Consider the following 20,021-nt stretch of genomic DNA (forward strand, 5'->3'; position numbering starts at 1 on the left):
TGAGTACAGTACATCAAGGAAAAACAGACACGTGCTGAAAGTCCATTTATTCACAAGCTCTTACATTTGTTAGATTTCCATATTTTCTTTTCAGTGTTTTCTTGGAATTTTCACAACCACATAGGCCCCCGCATTTGAATTGTCTGTACTAGAGCTTCCTAATGCCTTCTTCCTGGTGGTACTTGGTTAATTTGCAGACCTATGAAATCACAGGATTCCTACTGACAACTCAAGAGACTAGAATTTGAGGAACTTAGATTATACAAATCAATCCAAGCTCTTAAGGCTGAGCACATGGAATAAAAATGAAGTTATCCATAGTGATGTGGATTGTATAATCTTTATTATCTTTGAATCCACTGGTCTAAAAATCACACATATCAGATTAAACAGGAATACCACAGTATGTTTTATTTTGCAGGTATCGATTAGTTCACTAAATTGATATGTCCAAAACTTTAGGTTGCAGCAAGCATCCGTTCTTCCAAAGAAGCTTAGGTGAAAAACAATCCTTTATATCTGTGAGTTCAAAGTCCTACTGTCTGATCCACTGTTGTACTGACAGAAAAATGAACTCAGTGAGCAAAGCTAATTGAATCCTCAGTTCATAGATTTGGGGCTTCCCATTCTTTATTGGAATTAAAGCAGCTTTTGTTTTAACCCTCCACAAATATTTTGTATTTTAATCTTCATTCTCAAACAAGAATTAAACACGTCTGCTAATTATCTAAGATAAAGCCATGATACCTAATGATGAATTAGTGCTATTAGTCTCCTACCCGGAAGGTAGAAAACTTCTAAGTGAAGCCTTAATTCTGAATGTATCTGAATTTCCAGTTCATATACTTAGCAAGGTCACAAGTTGATTTACATCATCCGGCTTTCCAGACAATCATCTCAAAAATATTCATCGAAATTAAGCCACTGTTCTTTATGGTGCCATCATTTTGACCAAGTAACAAATAGGCAATTGTTTTCACAGAACATGTTAAAAGAAAACCTTCTTTCTGTACTTAGCAAATAGAGGCGAGCTTGAATCTGCCAGTCAGAGCTAGAGAGTTCTAAGGGAGATGTAACTGAGCAATCTGACTCTATGCCACATTGGAAAAGATGTTTTCGAGATGAACATATAGATAAGATAGCAAAGAAAGATCTTGATGAAGTCTCTTCCTTTTTAGCAAAATTTTCTAATTCCAGTTACTGGCAAAGAGTTCTGGCATCAGTTAAGGGCAACACCACAGCTGCATTGTGCTGAGAGGTAGACTGGGACTTAATCCTTGGATTTAATAGCAAACTAACTTTACTTAAGGTTTAGGCTTCATTTTTTAATCCATGGAACACTTCTGAAGCGAAGGCAGATCTTTGGAGACTTTTGTTTTTAGTTAGATAGAAAACAGCTTGGTACAATAAACATTTGCCTTAGGCTAATACCAGGTATGCAAAGTAGCCATTTGGGCCCTAGAGAAATACAACACTGCTTCCAAATCAAAGGGCAATTCAACAGCCTAGCCAACCAAGCGGGCCCTGGGATGAATGGTCTCTAGTACCTTACTCCAGAAGCCAGAGCCATGAGAGGTCCCTACAGGGAGAGAAGTCTCTATCAAGATCAACAAATGTACAGTATAATCCCAGTCCAGCTTTGGCTAGGCAGCCATCTGACTGATGAGACTTCAGAACCCACTAGCCTCTAGAGTTAGCACTTGCTGCTGCAAGAAAAAAGAAATCAGTACATCAAAAAATGTCAATCAGAACTTATTCATGTAGGGAGTGGGAGAGTGCAGGAGGCCCACAAAGTATAGAAGTGGTTTGGGGGGGTTTTTTTGGTGGAGGATGAATTCACTTTCTGGACAAGTTAAGACTCTAAGAAAAAAAAAAATCTAAATTGTAACCCTAAAAAACCATAACCCATCCTATATCAACACTTTAAAAAAAAGCTGAAGATTTTAATTCATTCTTCAGATAAATATCAAGTCTGAGATAATCAATATATTCCAAACTCCAGGAGGCAAAAGAAAAAAAAGACATCCTTATTAAAGTACAGTTGCCACAAATGGTAATGAAGAAAACAGGCAGACTTTTGCTATTAAGCACATATTGTGAAGCCATTTCTTTCTCTCTCTTTTTTTTTTTTTAACAGAAAAATACTAAACAGATTTAAATAATCCTGATCAGGAGGTGAGGAAAGGAAGTCTTATTATGAACCAAATTTTATGCTTGCCACCAATGAAAAGGAATTCATTGTTCTTGAATTTATTTCCCCAAGCAAGTTAAATTCTCTAACAGCTTTGATTTTGTAAATACTGTCAACCAAAGTAGCAAAATACAAGTAGCTGCAACATACAAAATTATTCTTCAGTAGAAATGCTTTCATAATTGAATCCAGAAGCTTAAAATCATTATTTACTAAAAAACATATTCTAAGCCACAATTTTTCTTCCAATTACACTTTAACAAAGGAAGAAAAAAAACAGGAAAAAAAATTGGTCCTAATACATTTTTTTTTTTTTAAATAAGAGCTACTCATGCCCAAGTTAGCTAGCAATTCACTGAGGTTAGTCTGCATGTCTTAAACAATCAATTGCACAGCATTTCCTGGCATCTAGCCAATGGAAATGTAACTTCTGATGGCAAAAAAAAAGCGCACTAGATTTAATTGATTACACAGACTGATAACCAGTACGACTTTTCCTTCTTCCAATCATATAGGAGATAAAGACAACAATTATAAGGAAGCCCAAGGCCACACCCACTGCAACAGGAATAAGAAAGTTGAGGTCAGAGTCAGCAGAACATTCTTCAGCTGTTAGAAAAGAACAGACAGAGAGCAAGGAAATTAGTAAGGAAGGCAATTAAGCAGAAACAAGCCAACAAGAAACAAGCATTTCGAAAGTGAATGTACATTAGTCTTTAATAGCGTTACCTCTATGTCCCTATTCCCTCGATATCCACCCAAATATTTCTAAGGAACTGATCCTCCAATATCTCCCATTATTACTTCATCTCAAATCACACCTAATTTCCTCAGTACAAAAAGCAGAAGTTAAGGGACAAACAAGAAAAGATCTGTGCTCACCTAACACGGGAAGATTTTATGTTTGTCTAATAGCACTGGGGAAAAGAGCAATCATCTACACTTAACAGCCCGCCTGCGTGTTTTCCCGCTCCCTTTCTCCCTTGCCACAATTATCATCAATATATAAATAAGAATTCTGGGGCGCCTGGGTGGCTCAGTTGGTTAAGCGACTGCCTTCGGCTCAGGTCATGATCCTGGAGTCCCGGGATCGAGTCCCGCATCGGGCTCCCTGCTCGGCGGGGAGTCTGCTTCTCCCTCTGACCCTCCTCCCTCTCATGCTCTCTGTCTCTCATTCTCTCTCTCTCAAATAAATAAATAAAATCTTAAAAATAAATAAATAAATAAATAAATAAATAAATAAGAATTCTGTAGGACTAATAAAATTTAAGTTAAAAAGGACTTGGGGTCAAGAAAATGCAGTATAATATTTTTTTTTCCCCACACGGGCATCAGGTTGTCAGGTTATAAACGTGATTATTTGTAGCTCAACAGTGGCCTGGAAGAATAATAGAATCCAGTACATCGGAGTCCATTCCGGGACTACCAGGAAGGCAGTGTGTATGTAGATTTTGAGCTTTGGACTCAGACAGAACCGACTTTGAATCTTGACTACTTCCCTAACTAGCTAAACGACTTTGGTCAAGTTATTTAAACTGGGCCTCATGTTCCTCACCTGTAAAAGGGGGATAATCATGCCCGTACTTAAGGTATTTGAGGACTAAATACAATTCTATTTCCAAAGCATCTGACATACATCAGGTGGTCAACCAGTGTTCATTCCCTTCTTTCCTGCCATGTCTGTGATCCCATCCAAGGGTTAGGTTTTGAAGTAGCAAACAGAGATCAAAAGCCAATATTCAGTACTTTCAAAAAATACTTAAAGTTGGCATCGTGTGTTAGTTATTGAAAGTAGTTAGTACAGAAGCTCAAAGTGCCCCCTTCTGATCCCATAATTTCATGTTTAAACTAGTTTTACCAGTGAGTGATTAGATTTCCTTGGGACAATTGCTATCAAAATGCTAATATTGGTGTTGCTGCCCACTAGATAGGTAACCTCAGCGAAGTCACTCCCTTTTCTGTGAAATTATAGGGTTAGAGTCAATAACCTTTAACGCCCTTTCCAGTATAAGCCTAACGTGATTAACAAGATGTGATATTTGGTGTGATTTATGATTGAGTGATAACTTGCACTTTTTCCTCTAATTTTATCTTTTGTTCCTTTTGTACTTTTGTCATTCATTAAAAACACAACACAACACAAAACAAAACAAAAAAGAGTTGCTAAGTTTCCAAGTACATGGATTTCAGTATTGACCATAGCCTTTATTGGAAGGATCCACCATATTTCACGAAAAGCCTTCAGAGACAGACAGATAGCTGGGTACCAAGATACTGTAATCAGTGAGTTACAGAAATTCTGAACAAGCCAATATATACACAGAATGAATTAATATAAGAATCACTTGGATGTGAATGTCTGCTCCAGTCCATTGGTTAAGCTTCCTTCTTATTTGTCTATACATTCAATATCTGAGCTGCACATATGACAAGGAGTATGCTTCAATAGGGGCTGATTATCTAGCTCATTTTCATGACAACAGCTTCTCTCTACACCCCCCCCCCAATCTATGCTCTGCCCCACGGGGGCCTTCTTGAAGAAGCAAGAGCCTAGTTGCTATGCTTCACTGCCTCCCTTCTGAGATTGCTGTTAGCTTACATTTCATAAGTACCAGTCTGATGACAACACTAAATAGATTTTAATGCTCTAGAGATCAACAAGATGAGGTAGAGAAACACAACACAATCTGTCCTAATTAGTTCATAGAATATTTCTATCTTTCAATGCTAATCAGGCATCCAAAGAAGAGAAAAACACACGGGAAAAAAAAAGACAAGTGGTTATATGTGCTTGAATCTTCTCAGTCTTTACTGCTGAAAAAGAAACAATTTTTCTAAAACTCTAATTCTGAAGCCAGTTTAAGTTCTGTTGTGGCCTCTTGGGGCTGTTTTTTACCTAGGGAAAAAATCACAAGCCTGAGATACTGACTTCATCCTTAAATCAAACTCAAAGAAAACAGCAAAACCGAAAAAATCTTGATGGTCCCGAGGACATTCAACTGAAAACCAAGTTTGCGCGTATCTGATGGGCATTTATGTCACATCAATATGTATTAAATGAACTATACGCAAAAGTACTGTGATGAGCTTAAATCAGGATAGTTCTTATACATTAAAACAGAACACTTGTAGTTAAACAATATTTATTAATTCCATTAAGAGACAACTGCATATTTTATTCTTATAATGGCCATGTTAGTAAGTTTAAGGCATCTTAGGTTAGGATCAAAATTTGGCCAAGGCCTCTTAGGATAGACCTCAACACACTGCAACACACCAATGTGTTTTTAACCAGTTTGTCTTCAGGACCAGTGAACACAGTATTTAATTTTCAGCCGAAAAAAGAGAACAGTTTTTATTCATAGAGACTTATCTCAAAATGCTGGGACTGATTCAAGAATTAACGTTTCGACATATCAATCTTAGAGAGCAACGTGTTTCAAAATGGAGAGGCAAGAAAATCTCATGTGCGTGTATTTTTATATCATCGATCAGATTGCAGGTTCTAAAATTGCTCATATCCAGCGTGATGGCGCTTGAGACCAATAAAGTAAGCCAGCAACACTAGAATAAGTATTCCTGCCAAGGCTGCTCCCACCACAATGGGCACAAGGAAGTTGTCGTCATCTGCACTGCAGTCTTGAGCTAGATGTGGAGAAAGGACAATTGAGAACAGAAACAATGACACAATTTCCAAGCCGCAAATGTTAATACCCAGCCTTGCCTCTGACACCGCGGTCACCAGGCATTGGCATTCCTTACCAGCGAATGAGAGGTTCCACAAAAGTGATCCTCCAAGGAACCAAACCATACACTTTTAGGTACCCCGCCCCCCCGCCCCCGCAAAACACAGTCATTTTGGCTGAAAGAGAGATTATCAACCGAACACCTACTGCCCAGATTTCTTAAACAGAAGATAATGGATAAAATATAACGAATCTTCCCTTGATGATCAGGGGGTGGGCTTTCGGGGGCAAACCGTTATCATGTAGAAGCAGGCACAGTGCCCAGAAGTATTAACGAAATGAACCAAACGGACAGCGACACAAAGCGGACGCACGACCTCCACGCAAGGCACTCTGGGGTCCTTCGGTGACAAAACGAGAGAAGCTGGCGCGGACGGCATGACTGTTGGCATCCAGCGTGAGTCAGACAAGAAAAGCGGTGGTTCTAATTCCGAAAGGTGCCGTCACGGGCAGGCAACGCGCGAAGTGTCACGGAAGCGTTCCAGAGACACACTCAACTCAGCCTTGTTACACAAGACGTACTTTGAAAGAGGTGACCCTGGAGCTGAGTTGTTAAGGATGAGCAGGAATTAACCGTGCAGGTGATGGGGGAAGGGCATTCCAGGTATAGGACACGGCACAGACCAAACTGTCTGGAGGGCAACCGAACACGGCACTTGAGGGGAAATGCAGGTGGGCTGGCAGAGTGGGGACAAATCGTGGCTGGAAAAGAGGCAGGAAAAGTGTAGTAGGACCAGCGCACAAAGGCATCGTAGGCTCTAGGTGCTTCCGCCTTACACTGATGGAAGGAAAAAAGAGTACGGTGGGATTTTAGGCAGGATATTTGTTGTAGAAGTCATGCCAACCGGAGACTGGCAGCGAGGAGGCGCCTCTATTGCTAGAGGCCAGAAGACCAATAATATGGTCCTGACCTGGGTGAACGAAGCATAGCTGCAGAAAGGGACAGACTAGAGATCCAACGAGAAGGCAGAATTGACCTGATGGATATTGGGGGCGTGGTGGGAGGTAATAAAATGGCTCCCAATTCCCCACTTGAGTGATTATGTAGATCCCGGTGCCATTCATCCCGACAGGGAATACAGGAGGGAGAATGTATGCATTCAGTTTTGTTGGTAGTTATTTGTGTGTGTGTGTGTGTGTGTGTGTGTGTGTGTGAGAGAGAGAGAGAGAGAGAGAGAGAGAGTGAAGGGTGGGGAGGGATATGTGGGAGAGGGAGACGTTCAGTTTTGGATCTTCTGGGTTTCAGATGCCTGTGTCCTAACCAAGTGGTAGGACAAAATGATGAACCTAAGTGGTAGTAAAAACCAGGGACACGTTTGTTTCTCAGCAAGGGCAAATAGAATCTAAAAAGGATTAGAGACAAAACCTTGGGAACACTCAGATTTGAGGAATAAAGGAGCAAGAAAAAGAAAAAGGCAAGTAGACAATGGCGCCACAGAAGCCAAGGAAGGTACCAGTTTTGATTAGCAAAGGGAGAAGAGTGAGAACTATTAGAGAAGCCTATCGGATCCAGTGATATGGAGGGTGTTGGCTGTGAGGCAAATCGCTGCTGGTTTAGGAGCAAATGGGAAGTGATCGGTTAGGAGATCAAGAACTTGGGATGGGGAACATTCAGTGGTCATTCCGAGAAGTTTAGAAGAAGAGAGGGCACGAGGGAGGGAGTCAGAAGGCCAACAACGGGGTCAAGAAAGGGTATCTTCGGGGTAGAAGAGACTTAAATGCGTTTGTAGAATGACGGCAAGAGCCGCGAACAATGGACTGAAGCCGACAGTACGAGGTCTCCCGGGAGGTAGGTGAAATAGGATTCCAGAAGCCCAGACAGGGAAAAGCAAAGCGAGGGAGAGTGGAGAGGAGGAAGGGATGGTGCCTGCAGACGGAGGTCCATTTGCAGAGGGAAGGCAGCTGGGATGTTGAACCACCACTTCTGTTTCCCATTTCCTTGCCTCTTATTGCCCTAGTTCTCCTCCTAGCTCGCAATCTACCAGGGATGGAAAAATCAGATAATTACGCTTATTAGAAATGTGTCAAAGTAAGAATGAATAGGCTGCCAGGCAATTCTGATTGTGCCCGCATTTAAGAAATGTGCCAGGCTTTTGCTAGCCTCTGGGGCAATAAATGGGAACAAGATGTAATCCTGGATTTTATGGACTTTATGATATCGGCTTTGGCTGCCAGCTCAGTGAGCTTTTTTACTTGCTTCTTGGTTCTGTTAGAAATCCAGATAGCTGAGATTGCTAGATGTGACCTGGGAATACTTGGTGTTAAGAGCACCCAGTTAACTGACTCCTCCCCTTCAGTTTCCCAAATTACCACCTGCCACATCAACTATTAGGTGACACAAACCAAAAAGTATTATGCCTTGGATTTAATATAACTTGGTTTTTAAAAAATTCATTAGTAGATTAATTTCTTATTCTGGCAACAGATTCACAGTCCTCTCTTTCCCAAATTGGGTATTTGACCTAGTACTGAAACGACTTTCATAAATACTGCCAATAAGGCTTTCATGTAAGACAAATATTCCCAGAGTAGATCAAAAACGCAATTCCACTAATACAAAGATCTTTCTAGATGCTGTCACTTACTTAAAATGCTCTCAATTAGTATGTGAAGTATTAATTTATAATAACTATTGATTTTATGAATTCAACCTTTAAAAATTCTTTAGGTAATGGGAAGACATTTTGGAAAACAGTAATTTTAATAGGATCACATCCTGAGGAAAAGAAAATGTCATTCTGTAAGTCATTTTGACCTGATTTATTTGCATAATGTACACTGGAAACCATATTGAAAATATCTGGGGGGAAGGAAGAGTGTATTTGTGGAAGAACTTAATGATTAATTACAGAAGCAGTGAAGATTTTTTAAGAAAAAAGTTTCGTGGCCATTGAAATTTCAATGAAAAGTTTCATGTAGATTAAAAATACTGTTAATCCTCATTTTTCTGATAGCTCAGAAATTTTCCAGATACAATTTTCAGTGTGAGTTGGAAAGCTGAGATATACAGTTGTAATAAGAATTCATCTTAAAAACCAATTGTGTCAAAATTTCTCTTTGGAAGAATCACCATTAAGAATCATAGTCTTGGGGCACCTGGGTGGCTCAGTCGTGAAGCGTCTGCCTTCAGCTCAGGTCATGATCCCAGGGTCCTGGGATTGAGCCCTGCATCGGACTCCCTGCTCCGCGGGAAGCCTGCTTCTCCCTCTCCCACTCCCCCTGCTTGTGTTCCCTCTCTCGCTGTGTCTCTCTCTGTCAAATAAATAAATAAAATTTAAAAAAAAATAAAAAGAATCATAGTCTTGGGGCACCTGGGTGGCTCAGTTGTTAAGCGTCTGCCTTCGGCTCAGGTCATGGTCCCAGGGTCCTGGGATCGAGCCCCGCATTGGGCTCCCTGCTCTGCAGGAAGCCTGCTTCTCCCTCTGCCTCTTCCCTCTGCTTGTGCTCTCTTTCCCTCTCTCTCAAATAAAGAAAATCTTAAAAAAAAAAATCATAGTCTCACACGACATCTTATTATATACCTTTTAGATCTACAGTCAAACTGAAGTACATCACATGAATGTGAAGATCACGAAGCTACTCAGTATTACCCAAACATGTCTCTACTAGTTTCAAAAACAAGGCATGGTAATTACTGATGGAGAAAGTTAGTTCCCAGAGTAAAAGAGATGGGTGGGAGAGAGATGAGCCCAAGACAATATAACCTTACCTACTTAAAGACATAAGGATGAAATGCTATAATCTTAAAAATATCTGAGTCTTACAAGAATTCCTCCTGAAACGTGCAAGAAACTTCAGCTGGTACACTTTATACTGTATGTAAAGTATATGTTCTTGACTGTAACGAGTGGCTTATCAGATTCCTTCTAAAAATACTCAAAACTGTCATTGAAATAGAAACTATCACTCACAGAAATTAAGAGGAACAGGATTTTAAAGCCCTCGGCCCCCACATGAAGAAGCTGAGACCCCAGAAGTAAGCAGCTTGGCCAAAGTCACATGGCAGCTAGCTGCGGAGCTGGGAGTTGCGACGATTAACTGGCGGTCACACAGCTTAAGTAGGTAAGCCAGAGGAAAGGTACGAGCCAGGTTGCCAAGTTTTTGTGTGTGGGAAGCTATGGGGAAATTGGAAGGTTCGAGGATTTTAGGGTGATCTGAGAGAGTGACTGCACACAATCCTATTTAGGTTCAGACCAATAGCTGCCACAGGTTCCTACCGAGTATCAGCCCCAACTTAGAGGGGCGGAGAAAAGCGAACAGAGAGATAGTCTCAAGCTTTTCCCATGAAATACATATTCTAGATCACTGGTTCCCTGATTGGCTACCCACCAGACCCCACTGGGGAGCTTACACACCCACACACGTGCATGCGTGCACACACATGCGCACACACTCGCAGGCACAAGCGTGCACGCACACACATGCCCAGACCTGCTAAGTGAAATCCTCTAGGAATGGGGCCCCGCATGTGCATTCTTCTAACAAGCTTCCCAGGTGATTCTCACTCCGTAGCCAGCCCAGCATCAGTACAGACCTATCTATGTATGGGACCACTCTTCCAGATGGTAATACACAGAATGCTCTGGAAATAATTTAGTTCCACTTCTAAGCTTTTCTAAAGTCCTCCCTTTTGGAAGAAATTGTCATATAGCATACAAAATTTTCACTTTAACCAACGGGAAAAAATGTGAGCAAATTTCCTTAAGAAATAAAAGAATCTTTATTGTTTGTTTTAGAAGCAATATGTTGAGCAAATGGACAGGCAAATATCTAAAGAGAAACACCATACATCAACTAGTGGTTTAAACATTTGAGAAAAAGAAAACACATGAAAAGTATTTACATGGACCAGTTTCTTTATACAAATGCTAAAACATGAAAAACACCCAGAACCAAATAGCAATGTTAGACCATCAAAGTGTAAACCCAGTAAAACAAACAAAACTACAAAAAGTACAAAGAACATGTGGCTATAGGAAATAATAGCGTAAATAAGAGTGTATAAACTGGTCCATGTAAAATACAAAAATATTCAATGAAGTCAGATTTTTCTATAAAACAGTGCTAATTAGAGGTATTTTAATAGGAATTAGGTATATAATCTAAATGTAAAAACTTTTAGAAACATTAACAGCATTAAGCTCGTGCCACCCACTTGTGCTTCCAATTTTTATTTTCAAAATAAAAAAAGCTGCTTTGTTTTGACTCACGAGAAGTATCTAATGTCTATTTTCTTATAAGCATTATCCATTCATATAAGGTTAACAATCCTACACTAGAACACTATTTAAGTAAAAAATAAGTTTTAAAAATTGGATTTATATTTAGTCCTCCAAAAGTGCCTTAAGCTGGTAATGCAGCTCAGTGTAGCTGGAAGGAAGAGGCTGGTCAAGAATCTGATTCTGAGCCAATAAGAGTTTCAGGCTACTCTATGCAGAGGGCAAATTTAAGTGGGAGAAAATATTTACCACTCCAATATAACTCGAAAGATACTTACAGACATCCACATGCTAACAGGCAATTGCCTCTGTGTGTGCGTGGTGTGTAGAGATAGACTACCGAATTAGTTTAACATCGATCAGAGTTTGGAACCCAGATGTCCCATTTTCTAGTGAATATGGGGGCACGTCATCTCCCACCCCAAAAACACAAGAACCTTACATATATGGCTGCATACTAACAACTCTTTAATATTTACTCAGCCATTCCAATACCAAAAAAAAAAAAAAAATCTGGAAGCAGCGAGAAATACTTGACGTGTTAACTATCAAGCTGAAATGTTTTGCTTTCTCATATAAACATTAGGTGGTGCACGGTAAATGGACAATTGGTGCATGTCCCCAGAGCACAAAACCGAACACAAAGTACATGAATTAATAATGATTCTACCATAATGAACAATAATAACGTTAAGTTTTGATTAGCACAGAACTATTTAAATGTGAAAGCCAAATTAGTAAATGTTGTAAATATCAATGCAAGCCGGAAACAAAGAACAACTTTTTAATGGACTAAGAGAAGACCAAGACTTTTGGGTTAGGTGCAGGTTACTTGCTAAGTCTAAGTGCACTTCTTTATCTGGGTTCTAGGACATTCTGGCATTTCTTAAGAAAGAGAAAAGGACAGGAGAGAAAAGGAAGAGAAAGGAAAGGAAAGAAAAAGAAAGAAAAGAAAAAGAAAAAAAAAAAACAAGAAAAGAACATAACATACTACCACCACCAAGGATACTGCAAAGCTAAAGAGAAACTACATTCATTTTAGCAGTGTACGCACAGGCCAATTTACAGGTAACAAAGGACTAATGCCCCAAATTGGCACGGCCTAGCAATTATCTCTAAAGCACCTAGAAAATGGATTGAAATGCCCAGCTGGAATAGTCTTGTGTCTTGCCATTTAAAAGACTGAAAAATCCAGTTTTTTTAAAAAGGATTAAACAAGAAGATTAACACCTATTCCAAAATGTATACAGCTTTTGTACCTTTTGTCATTACAGCCGCATTAAATACAAGTATATTCAAAAGGCATTAGAAAAGCATTCATTGCTAAGAACATAATACTAGACTCTGTTCAAATCTACTGGCATATCTCTCATAGTTCAAATATGCAGCAACGCCAAAGTAGCTAAGTTAACCTGCAAACAAAATCACAAAAAAGTACAAAGGGAGCAAGTACAAATCCACTGTAGGATGCACGGTCTCAATTTTGACTACATGCAGGAAAAAAAAAAAATCTCTTTGAAAACTGTTTTTCCTAAACTGTATATTTCTAGTCAGAATACATAAAGTGAAAACACTGAAATACTAATTCAAGATAATAGAATAGAACCAATAATCAGGTGATTTTACACATGCTTTTTGCCATAGAAATAACAGTTTTAAAATCCCTTGGTTGGGGAAACCAAAATCAGGTGACTAAGTTGTAGTTTATAGTTTTTAGGGTGTTTTTATTTATGTAAGTTTGAAATCCCCCACACCATCCATTCTAAAATCAGAATTACAACTAAGTATACCTGAAATTGAACAGTATTGCATGTTGGAACTTGTACTTGCTTTATTATTTTGTAACACAGATCACATATGGATTAGTATTACAGAGTCTGGTATCCGGCATAGCTTTTTCTTCTGCCAATTAGGTAAGCAATCACTATAACGATAATCAAGCCTGAAAGACCAGCACCAACTATAATTGGTATTAGAATGGTGTCATCATCCAGCGAACACTCCTGGGCTGTAGGTGAGAAAAAGTGTGTAACATATAATGAGTATAATCAAAAATGAATGTCCAAAAGTAAAAGATGTTGATTCAAAAGTCAGAAATGCTCTTACAAAATCACCTTTAAGTAACAAAGACAGGTATATTTTAATGATAAAGCTACAGAAAATTATGGATTGCTCTAGAATTAAAATCCTAAAACGTATTTGCCTTTTCTTTTGTGGGTGTATGTATATTCATATGTATGAATACATACATACTCATTTATATCTATGAGTAAGCACATATATATGTGTATGTGTTTCATATTCCAAGTCCTTTCTAAAATAGAGGAATGAAGAGGAGCACCTGGGTGGCTCAGTCAGTTAAGCATCTAACTCTTGGTTTTGGCTCCAGTCATGTCTCAGGGTCCTGAGGTGGAGCCCTACATCGGGCTCCACGCTCAGCACAGAGTCTGCTTGAGATTCTCTCCTTCTCCCTCTGCCCCTCCCCCAGCTTACGTGCATGCTCTCTCTCTCAAATATTTTTTATTGATTGATTGATTGATTGATTGATTGGAGAGAGACCGAGATAGCGACAGAGAGCACAAGGTGAGGAGGAGAGGGAGAAGCAGGCTCCCAGCTGTGCAGGGAGCCCAAGCTAGAGCTCGATCCCGGGATTATGACCTGAGCCGAAGGCAGACACTTAACGACTGAGCCACCCAGGCGCCCCAATAAATAAATAAAATCTTTTTTTAAAAAAAGAAAAGAAATGAAGAGAGCTAGTTCTAACCCATCTCTACATAGCCAGATTAGCCTCTTAGTGCTAGAGTGAATGTCTTTTGGGAAACTGAGAACAGATCAGAAAGGTTTAATCATGGGATTAGAACCATGCTGGCTCTCGAATCTTTCAGAGCAGAGAGCAAACTATAGCCTGGAGGCCAAATCTGGCCCAAGAGCTAAAACTGGCTTTTCCACATTTTTAAATGGCCAAAAAAAAAACCCCAAAAAACAACAGAAATTTTGTGACACATGAGCATTCTATGAAATTCAAATCTCAGTATCCATAAATAAAGTTCTATTAGAACCCAGCCACACTCATTTATTTATTGCCTATGGCTGTTTTCGTGCTACAACAGGATAGCTGAATAGTGGTGACAGAGCCCATGTGGTCTCCAAACCTAAAACACTTACTGCCCGTGCCTTACAAACAAACTCTGCGCATCCCTGACCTAGAGTATATGATCCTAGTGGCTACAGAAGTCAAGAAGCTGGGACCTCTTACTGATGTGCGTGTGTTTACTACATTTATTAACCTGGCTGGGGCTGGCAGCCCACAGGGGGCTAACTTTTCTATTTCCAGAGAGTAGTCTGATCCAGTAAAATCCATTCAACACTCTTTGACCTGACTGCAAGCTTACTTCCTCCTCCTGCACGGTCAAGTATTAGCAGTGCGTTGTACCTATAGGTACCCATAGTCAAGAACCTAGCTCCACAAACAGATTACACGTTCACTGCCAGTATTCAATGTTGTGTATTCCTTTGGGTACCATTTTTAATTCGACATACACAAAAACCAAAGTTTCAAATTCGGGAAAGAATGCAGCTCATCGCTATTAGAGCTGACTAGATAGATGAACAGACTCAAGCTGGTATCACGCCGCAAATGATTTTCAATTCTAAACACCAATCTGGACCTAAAATTAGGGTAATAATGGAGGGGAGCTAGATAAAGACTCAAAAATAAAACTATGAAAGGATCAAAATAATTGTAGTACATAAGCAATACTGACAAAAGGGAAAACAAATTCTTGAGAAAAATTTCTAAGTGTGATTAACCTTTCCAGGCATGAGAATGGTAGGGTGAGGATCCCAACTTATTCTGGCCTAACCAAGTCAGGCTGGTGACCAGCACCAGCGCAAAAGCAGCTGAGCGGCTCAGGGCATAGTCACTTTTAAACACAGCTGCCACATTTCCTTCTAAACCATAGAATTAACTGTTAAAAAGGATGTGGATGGTCTGAATAGCTCTGCTCAGCAGAGCTGTGATCCACAAACCCCCAATTTTAAGTAATCAGTTTTAAAGGACAAGTCAATTAAGGAATTTTATGGACTTTTTTTTTTGCCTCCATGCAAATTTTAAGCTTGTAATGCCAAATGCATCTTTCATATTTGTATAAACGCACTGCCATGAGCCCTCCACAAAAGGTTTCGTTAAAAATCTGATAAATACCACCATCAGCCCCGAGCAGATCTTCCAAAAAGCCTCATGCACACTTCAGCCGGCCAAAACACTGTCCATGGTATTTGAGGCTTTGCCTAACCGTAATCTTCTGTCTTAACAAAATAAGACCAAACTGCTTTTATTTGTGTATGAAAATATTTCCAACGAGAAGATGGCCCCAAGAAAACAGATCCCAGATGCTCAAAGCTGCCATCCTTCCCACAAACTAAAACCTAGCAGGGAGTATCTATACCTTAAGCAAAGCTCACTGAAGGCTTCCATCAGTTTTGAGTTTTAAGAACTTGGTTGCAAGTGGGTTTCAGATCCACACACAAAGAAATCTACTTTGAGCAAAATGATGGGCCAAATACAGAGTTCACAGAACTTGCTCAAGGCCATGCGAACTCTCCAACAGAGTCACAAGAGGTGAATTCATATTTCTCTATTTCAGTGCTTAAATTTCCATGAGTCAAAGGAAAAGCCACCTACTAGTCAACATAAGAACATAAATTATTGATAAAACTTGCTTGGTTCTTACCTGTAGAATATTTTCCTTCCATCACATTGAAAGGCTGAACCCTCAGATCAAAGGTATTTATCTGAAATGCTCCAGACACTGAAACAGTCTGCTCTTTGTTGCACATATAAGAACTTCCCAGGGGGGCATCCCAGTAGCTCAGATTGTTATTTGCGATGCTGAAAACTTTAAAGAAAACAAACATGTTAGGAGCTTTTGTTTTAAGTAGGCTCTACACCCAACATGGGGCTCGAACTTTCGACCCAGAGATCAAGAGTCGCATGTTCTACCGACTGAGCCAGCAAGGGGCCCCTGTTAGTAACTTCTTATTCTATCAATATAAGAAATGGGACAGTCCTCAGAATTTTTCAGTGAAGTATGGGAGCCTGGGGTACAGGGTCTACCAAAAAAAAGCAATTCTTAGGATCACTAAGTTTCCTATCTTCCTATAGATGTTTCTGTGGTCTAAAAATCAGTCACAGCCTTAACTATTATCCACCCTACTTGAAAATGAGGGAGACTGAAAAGATAAAAACACTATAGTTCTGTTACTGATTTTCAGTTGTGGTCAAGGTATAATTTTCACATAGATTCTTCTGTTCCATTAAATAAAAGGCACTATTTGGTAACAAAACAACTATGGTTTCTATTCCTTCAGTGTAACCTACTCTTTTCCCCAAGGCCAATGCTTTGCTTACCAGAGCCATTAACCAAGTACATGCTGACATTCACTTCCTTCAGATAGAATCGGTTTTCATTTTTCTGTTAGAAAAAGAGCTTCCAGTTAATCAACACATCACACCTGTCTAAAGGTACAGTTAATATCTACAGATGAAAAGCAATCTAATCCTATTACCCAGAAGATAAAACCATGGCTTAGACCTGGACCAACAGAATAAACTGCAGCTAAGGAAAATGTGACAGAATCCTTTTTCCTCTGCATTTTGTTTCCAATTTTTGGACCAATGGTGTAGTCACGTGGTTCTTCAACACTCAACAATTCGTTCCCTCATTTTATTCCTCCTGTCACTTGCTAAGCCCCCACCTCCTCTAGCTTGGATCATGACAGTCTCTTAACTGGGCTCCCTCCCCGCCTTTCAGCCTCTCCAGCTGGGAGCTTTCCTTCGCCGCTATTATCTTTGTGAAGCACGCATCTATCAGCCAGTCATTCTAATTACGTTAATGCTTAGCATGTACAAGGCAACATATCTAAGTACTCCAGGGAGCTAGCCGAATGAACCAGGCTTGGATCCTGCCCCCACCGTGTCTGCGATCTGCCAGGGAAGAGAAGACAAATACATAAAGAAATAACCATATTGCAAAAAAGACAGCAATAAATTATAAAAATCAAAAAGAGATAGATGACTTCGAAGTAGGGGAGAAGCAGAGCGATACGAGCTTACGGATGCGCCATTTGAACTGGGCCGAATTCAATGAGGAAACAAGCAGAAAAGGGTATTCAAGAAGGCAAGTGCATGAGTAAAGGTAGCCAGAAAATAAGCACCATCACAAGTACGGCAGCATTTGAAAACTTAGTGCCAAGCGATGTTCTTAAAACTTCACATGTGGGGCGCCTGGGTGGCTCAGTTGGTTAAGCGACTGCCTTCGGCTCAGGTCATGATCCCAGGGTCCTGGGATCAAGTCCCGCATCGGGCTCCCGGCTCAGCGGGGAGCCTGCTTCTCCCTCTGACCCTCTCCTCTCTCATGCTGTTTCTCTCTCGCTCACTCTCTAATAAATAAATAAATAAAAAATCTTAAAAAAAAAACTTCACATGTGAGGGCGCCTGGGTGGCTCAGTCGGTGAGGCATCTGCCTTCGGCTCATGATCCCGGGGTCCTGGGATCGAGCCCTGCATCGGGCTCCCCGCTCAGTGGGGAGTCTGCTTCTCACTCTCCCTCTGCCTGCCTCTCTCTGTCAAATAAATAAATAAAATCTTAAAAAATTTTTTACAGGTGAGGTGTCACTGAATAACCGTAACACTCCATTCTGGGATGGGGTGCTCGAAGTATGGCGATGTTAAGTGATTTTCCCCAAGGCCATATGGTTAGTGGCCAGTGAGGCGGGATCTGAACCCCGGAAGTCTGGCTGCAGAGCCGAGGCGCTGGTTGCTACCGCGCTCTCCTACCTCACAGAACACAGGCTTCATGAGAAGGGAAAGGAGGAGACACAAAGCCGGATATGCAGGTTATGCAGGTTCCGTTGCATGGCGGCGGGGGGGGGGGGGGGGGGGGGGGGGAGAGACTTGAACTACCCTGCCATGGAAGTTAGAGGTTACCTTGTTGGTAAAACAGAACCGCTGAAGCTTTCTGAGGAGGAGCTGTGCTTCCAGAAGATTAAGCGGATGCAGAAGAATACCAAGGGAGGAGAGGAAGGACTAGCTGGGAGGCTGGGAGGTAAGAGGTCATGCAGGCTGGACTCAGGGCAGAGGCCGTAGGGAACAAAAATGGAGGGGACAGATGCAGAGAAATGTCAGGAGGAAGCACAAAGGACTTGGCCACCTCATTACACCTCTCCTCGCCTTAGGCTATGTCTCGCCTTGGCATTCAAGGCTCCCCACGATTTGTCCCACCTACCTTCCCATGCCTGTCTTTCCCTCAACATGCCACGTGCCTCATTCTCCCAGCTGGTCTTGATCGCGTTCCTTTTTCCAGAAATAACGTGTACTTTTCCGCTTACTCCCCTTATCTCCACATGTACAAACCTGACCCATCCCTGAAGGTCCAGCTCAAATGTCATCTCTTCCGTGAAACCCTACTGACTCTCCTACACCCAGAATTAACCACTGCCCCTCTATACTCTCACAGACTTTGTATTTTCTCCTGGCCTATCACTCATCCCACCCGGAATGCACCTTCCAATGGTGCTCTAATTGCCCACAGAATCCAGTTCAAAAGCCCTAGTGTAGTATTCAAGGCCTTCCACAAAAACGGTCATTTGTATATTTTTATCTTTACCACTAAACTGTGGGCTCCTTATTAATAGAGGCCTTCTTCTTTGAATCCCACCATGGCATCCTGTACTCAACAAACTCGAATTCAATAAATTCTCCTTCAAAGTGTCTATCATGACAGGGTTGAAGATGGGCCCCAGTGAAGTCTGGTGATATTACAGGTGTTTCTTGATTTTTCGAAGTGCCTATAGCATGGTTAAAATGTCACTATTTTTTTTTATTTTCTTAAAAAGATCTTATTTATTTGAGATAAAGAGGCAGAGATAGAGAGAGCACAAGCGGGAAGGACAGTCATGATCTCAGGGTCCTAGGATGGAGCCCCACATCGCGTCCGGCTCCCTGCTCAGTGGGGAGCCTGCTTCTCCTTCTCCCTCTGCCTGCCGCTCCCCCTGCTTGTGCTCTCTGTCAAATAAGTAAATAAAATCTTAAAAAAAAATAGTCTGTTGGGCAAATTAGATATTATAATTATTAAATATTTCCCCGTAAGAGTTAGAAGAAACCATGTTCCTTTTAGGACCCGACCACAGCTAGCAAGATCAAACTCAATCACTCCAAAGGGAAGGAACCTAAAATACTATTTTATTCATTCTTACTGATAGTATAATCCCTATGAGATATCTTTAAAAGAGAATATGTCTGGGGAAGCCTGCTTTACCGCATCGAAGAGGACGAGCCTGACCAGACCTTTTTAATACTAATCCTCTGGTCACATGTGTACTGTAACAGAGGAATGATTTCAACGCTGGTAAAGGGAAGATTTTTATAAACCTCTCTAAGATATAATTGCCTGATATAATCCTCAATTACTCTGCATATATTCCATAGAGAAAAAGGACTTTAGACTAAAGATACCAAGTTTGGACTTGAAACAAACACCACACATCTAATTTTTTTAATATATCAGATGTTGACAGTATTTCCCCATCCCTAGATATTGTAATCTTATTTAGAAGCAGAACTGGTTTTTAATCTACCTATACAATAACCCTTAGTTTGAGAACTGCCGGCGGCTTAAATTTTCCCTCATTGATGGCTGTCCCCTCTTTCCCATTCCCATTTGCCAGAACACATACACACACACACACACCCCAAAAATTATGAGGGTAATAACTGCTTCTGAGAAGGTAGAAATGAAAGTCCTCGGTGATGAATTTATGCTAGCAAGAAGCAGAGCACATATGCTTAACCTGGAATCTTCTCTTT

The 20,021-nt window shown here is 40.6% G+C and overlaps 1 protein-coding gene across 2 annotated transcripts in view; it reads right to left on the reverse strand.

The window, feature by feature from the left end:
• Positions 1-3,519: 3,519 nt before the first annotated feature.
• LAMP2 (lysosomal associated membrane protein 2) overlaps positions 3,520-20,021 on the reverse strand; it is a 35,910-nt gene continuing 19,408 nt past the window's right edge. Inside the window, exons 7-9 of one of the 2 annotated variants that reach the window (XM_035008084.1) lie at positions 16,567-16,630; positions 15,890-16,054; positions 3,520-5,836 (exon numbers count right to left, since the gene is read on the reverse strand). In XM_035008084.1, the coding sequence (XP_034863975.1) occupies positions 5,697-5,836; positions 15,890-16,054; positions 16,567-16,630 (369 nt within the window). In that variant the 3' untranslated portion in view covers positions 3,520-5,696. Of the gene's footprint in view, positions 5,837-10,638; positions 13,165-15,889; positions 16,055-16,566; positions 16,631-20,021 lie in introns of those variants that run through there. The other variant, XM_035008078.1, reaches the window with a different exon arrangement.

The sequence above is a fragment of the Mirounga leonina genome, unplaced genomic scaffold (assembly GCF_011800145.1).
Source record: "Mirounga leonina isolate KUSES-001 unplaced genomic scaffold, KU_Mleo_1.0 Mir_101664, whole genome shotgun sequence".
NCBI classification, from domain to species: domain Eukaryota; kingdom Metazoa; phylum Chordata; class Mammalia; order Carnivora; family Phocidae; genus Mirounga; species Mirounga leonina.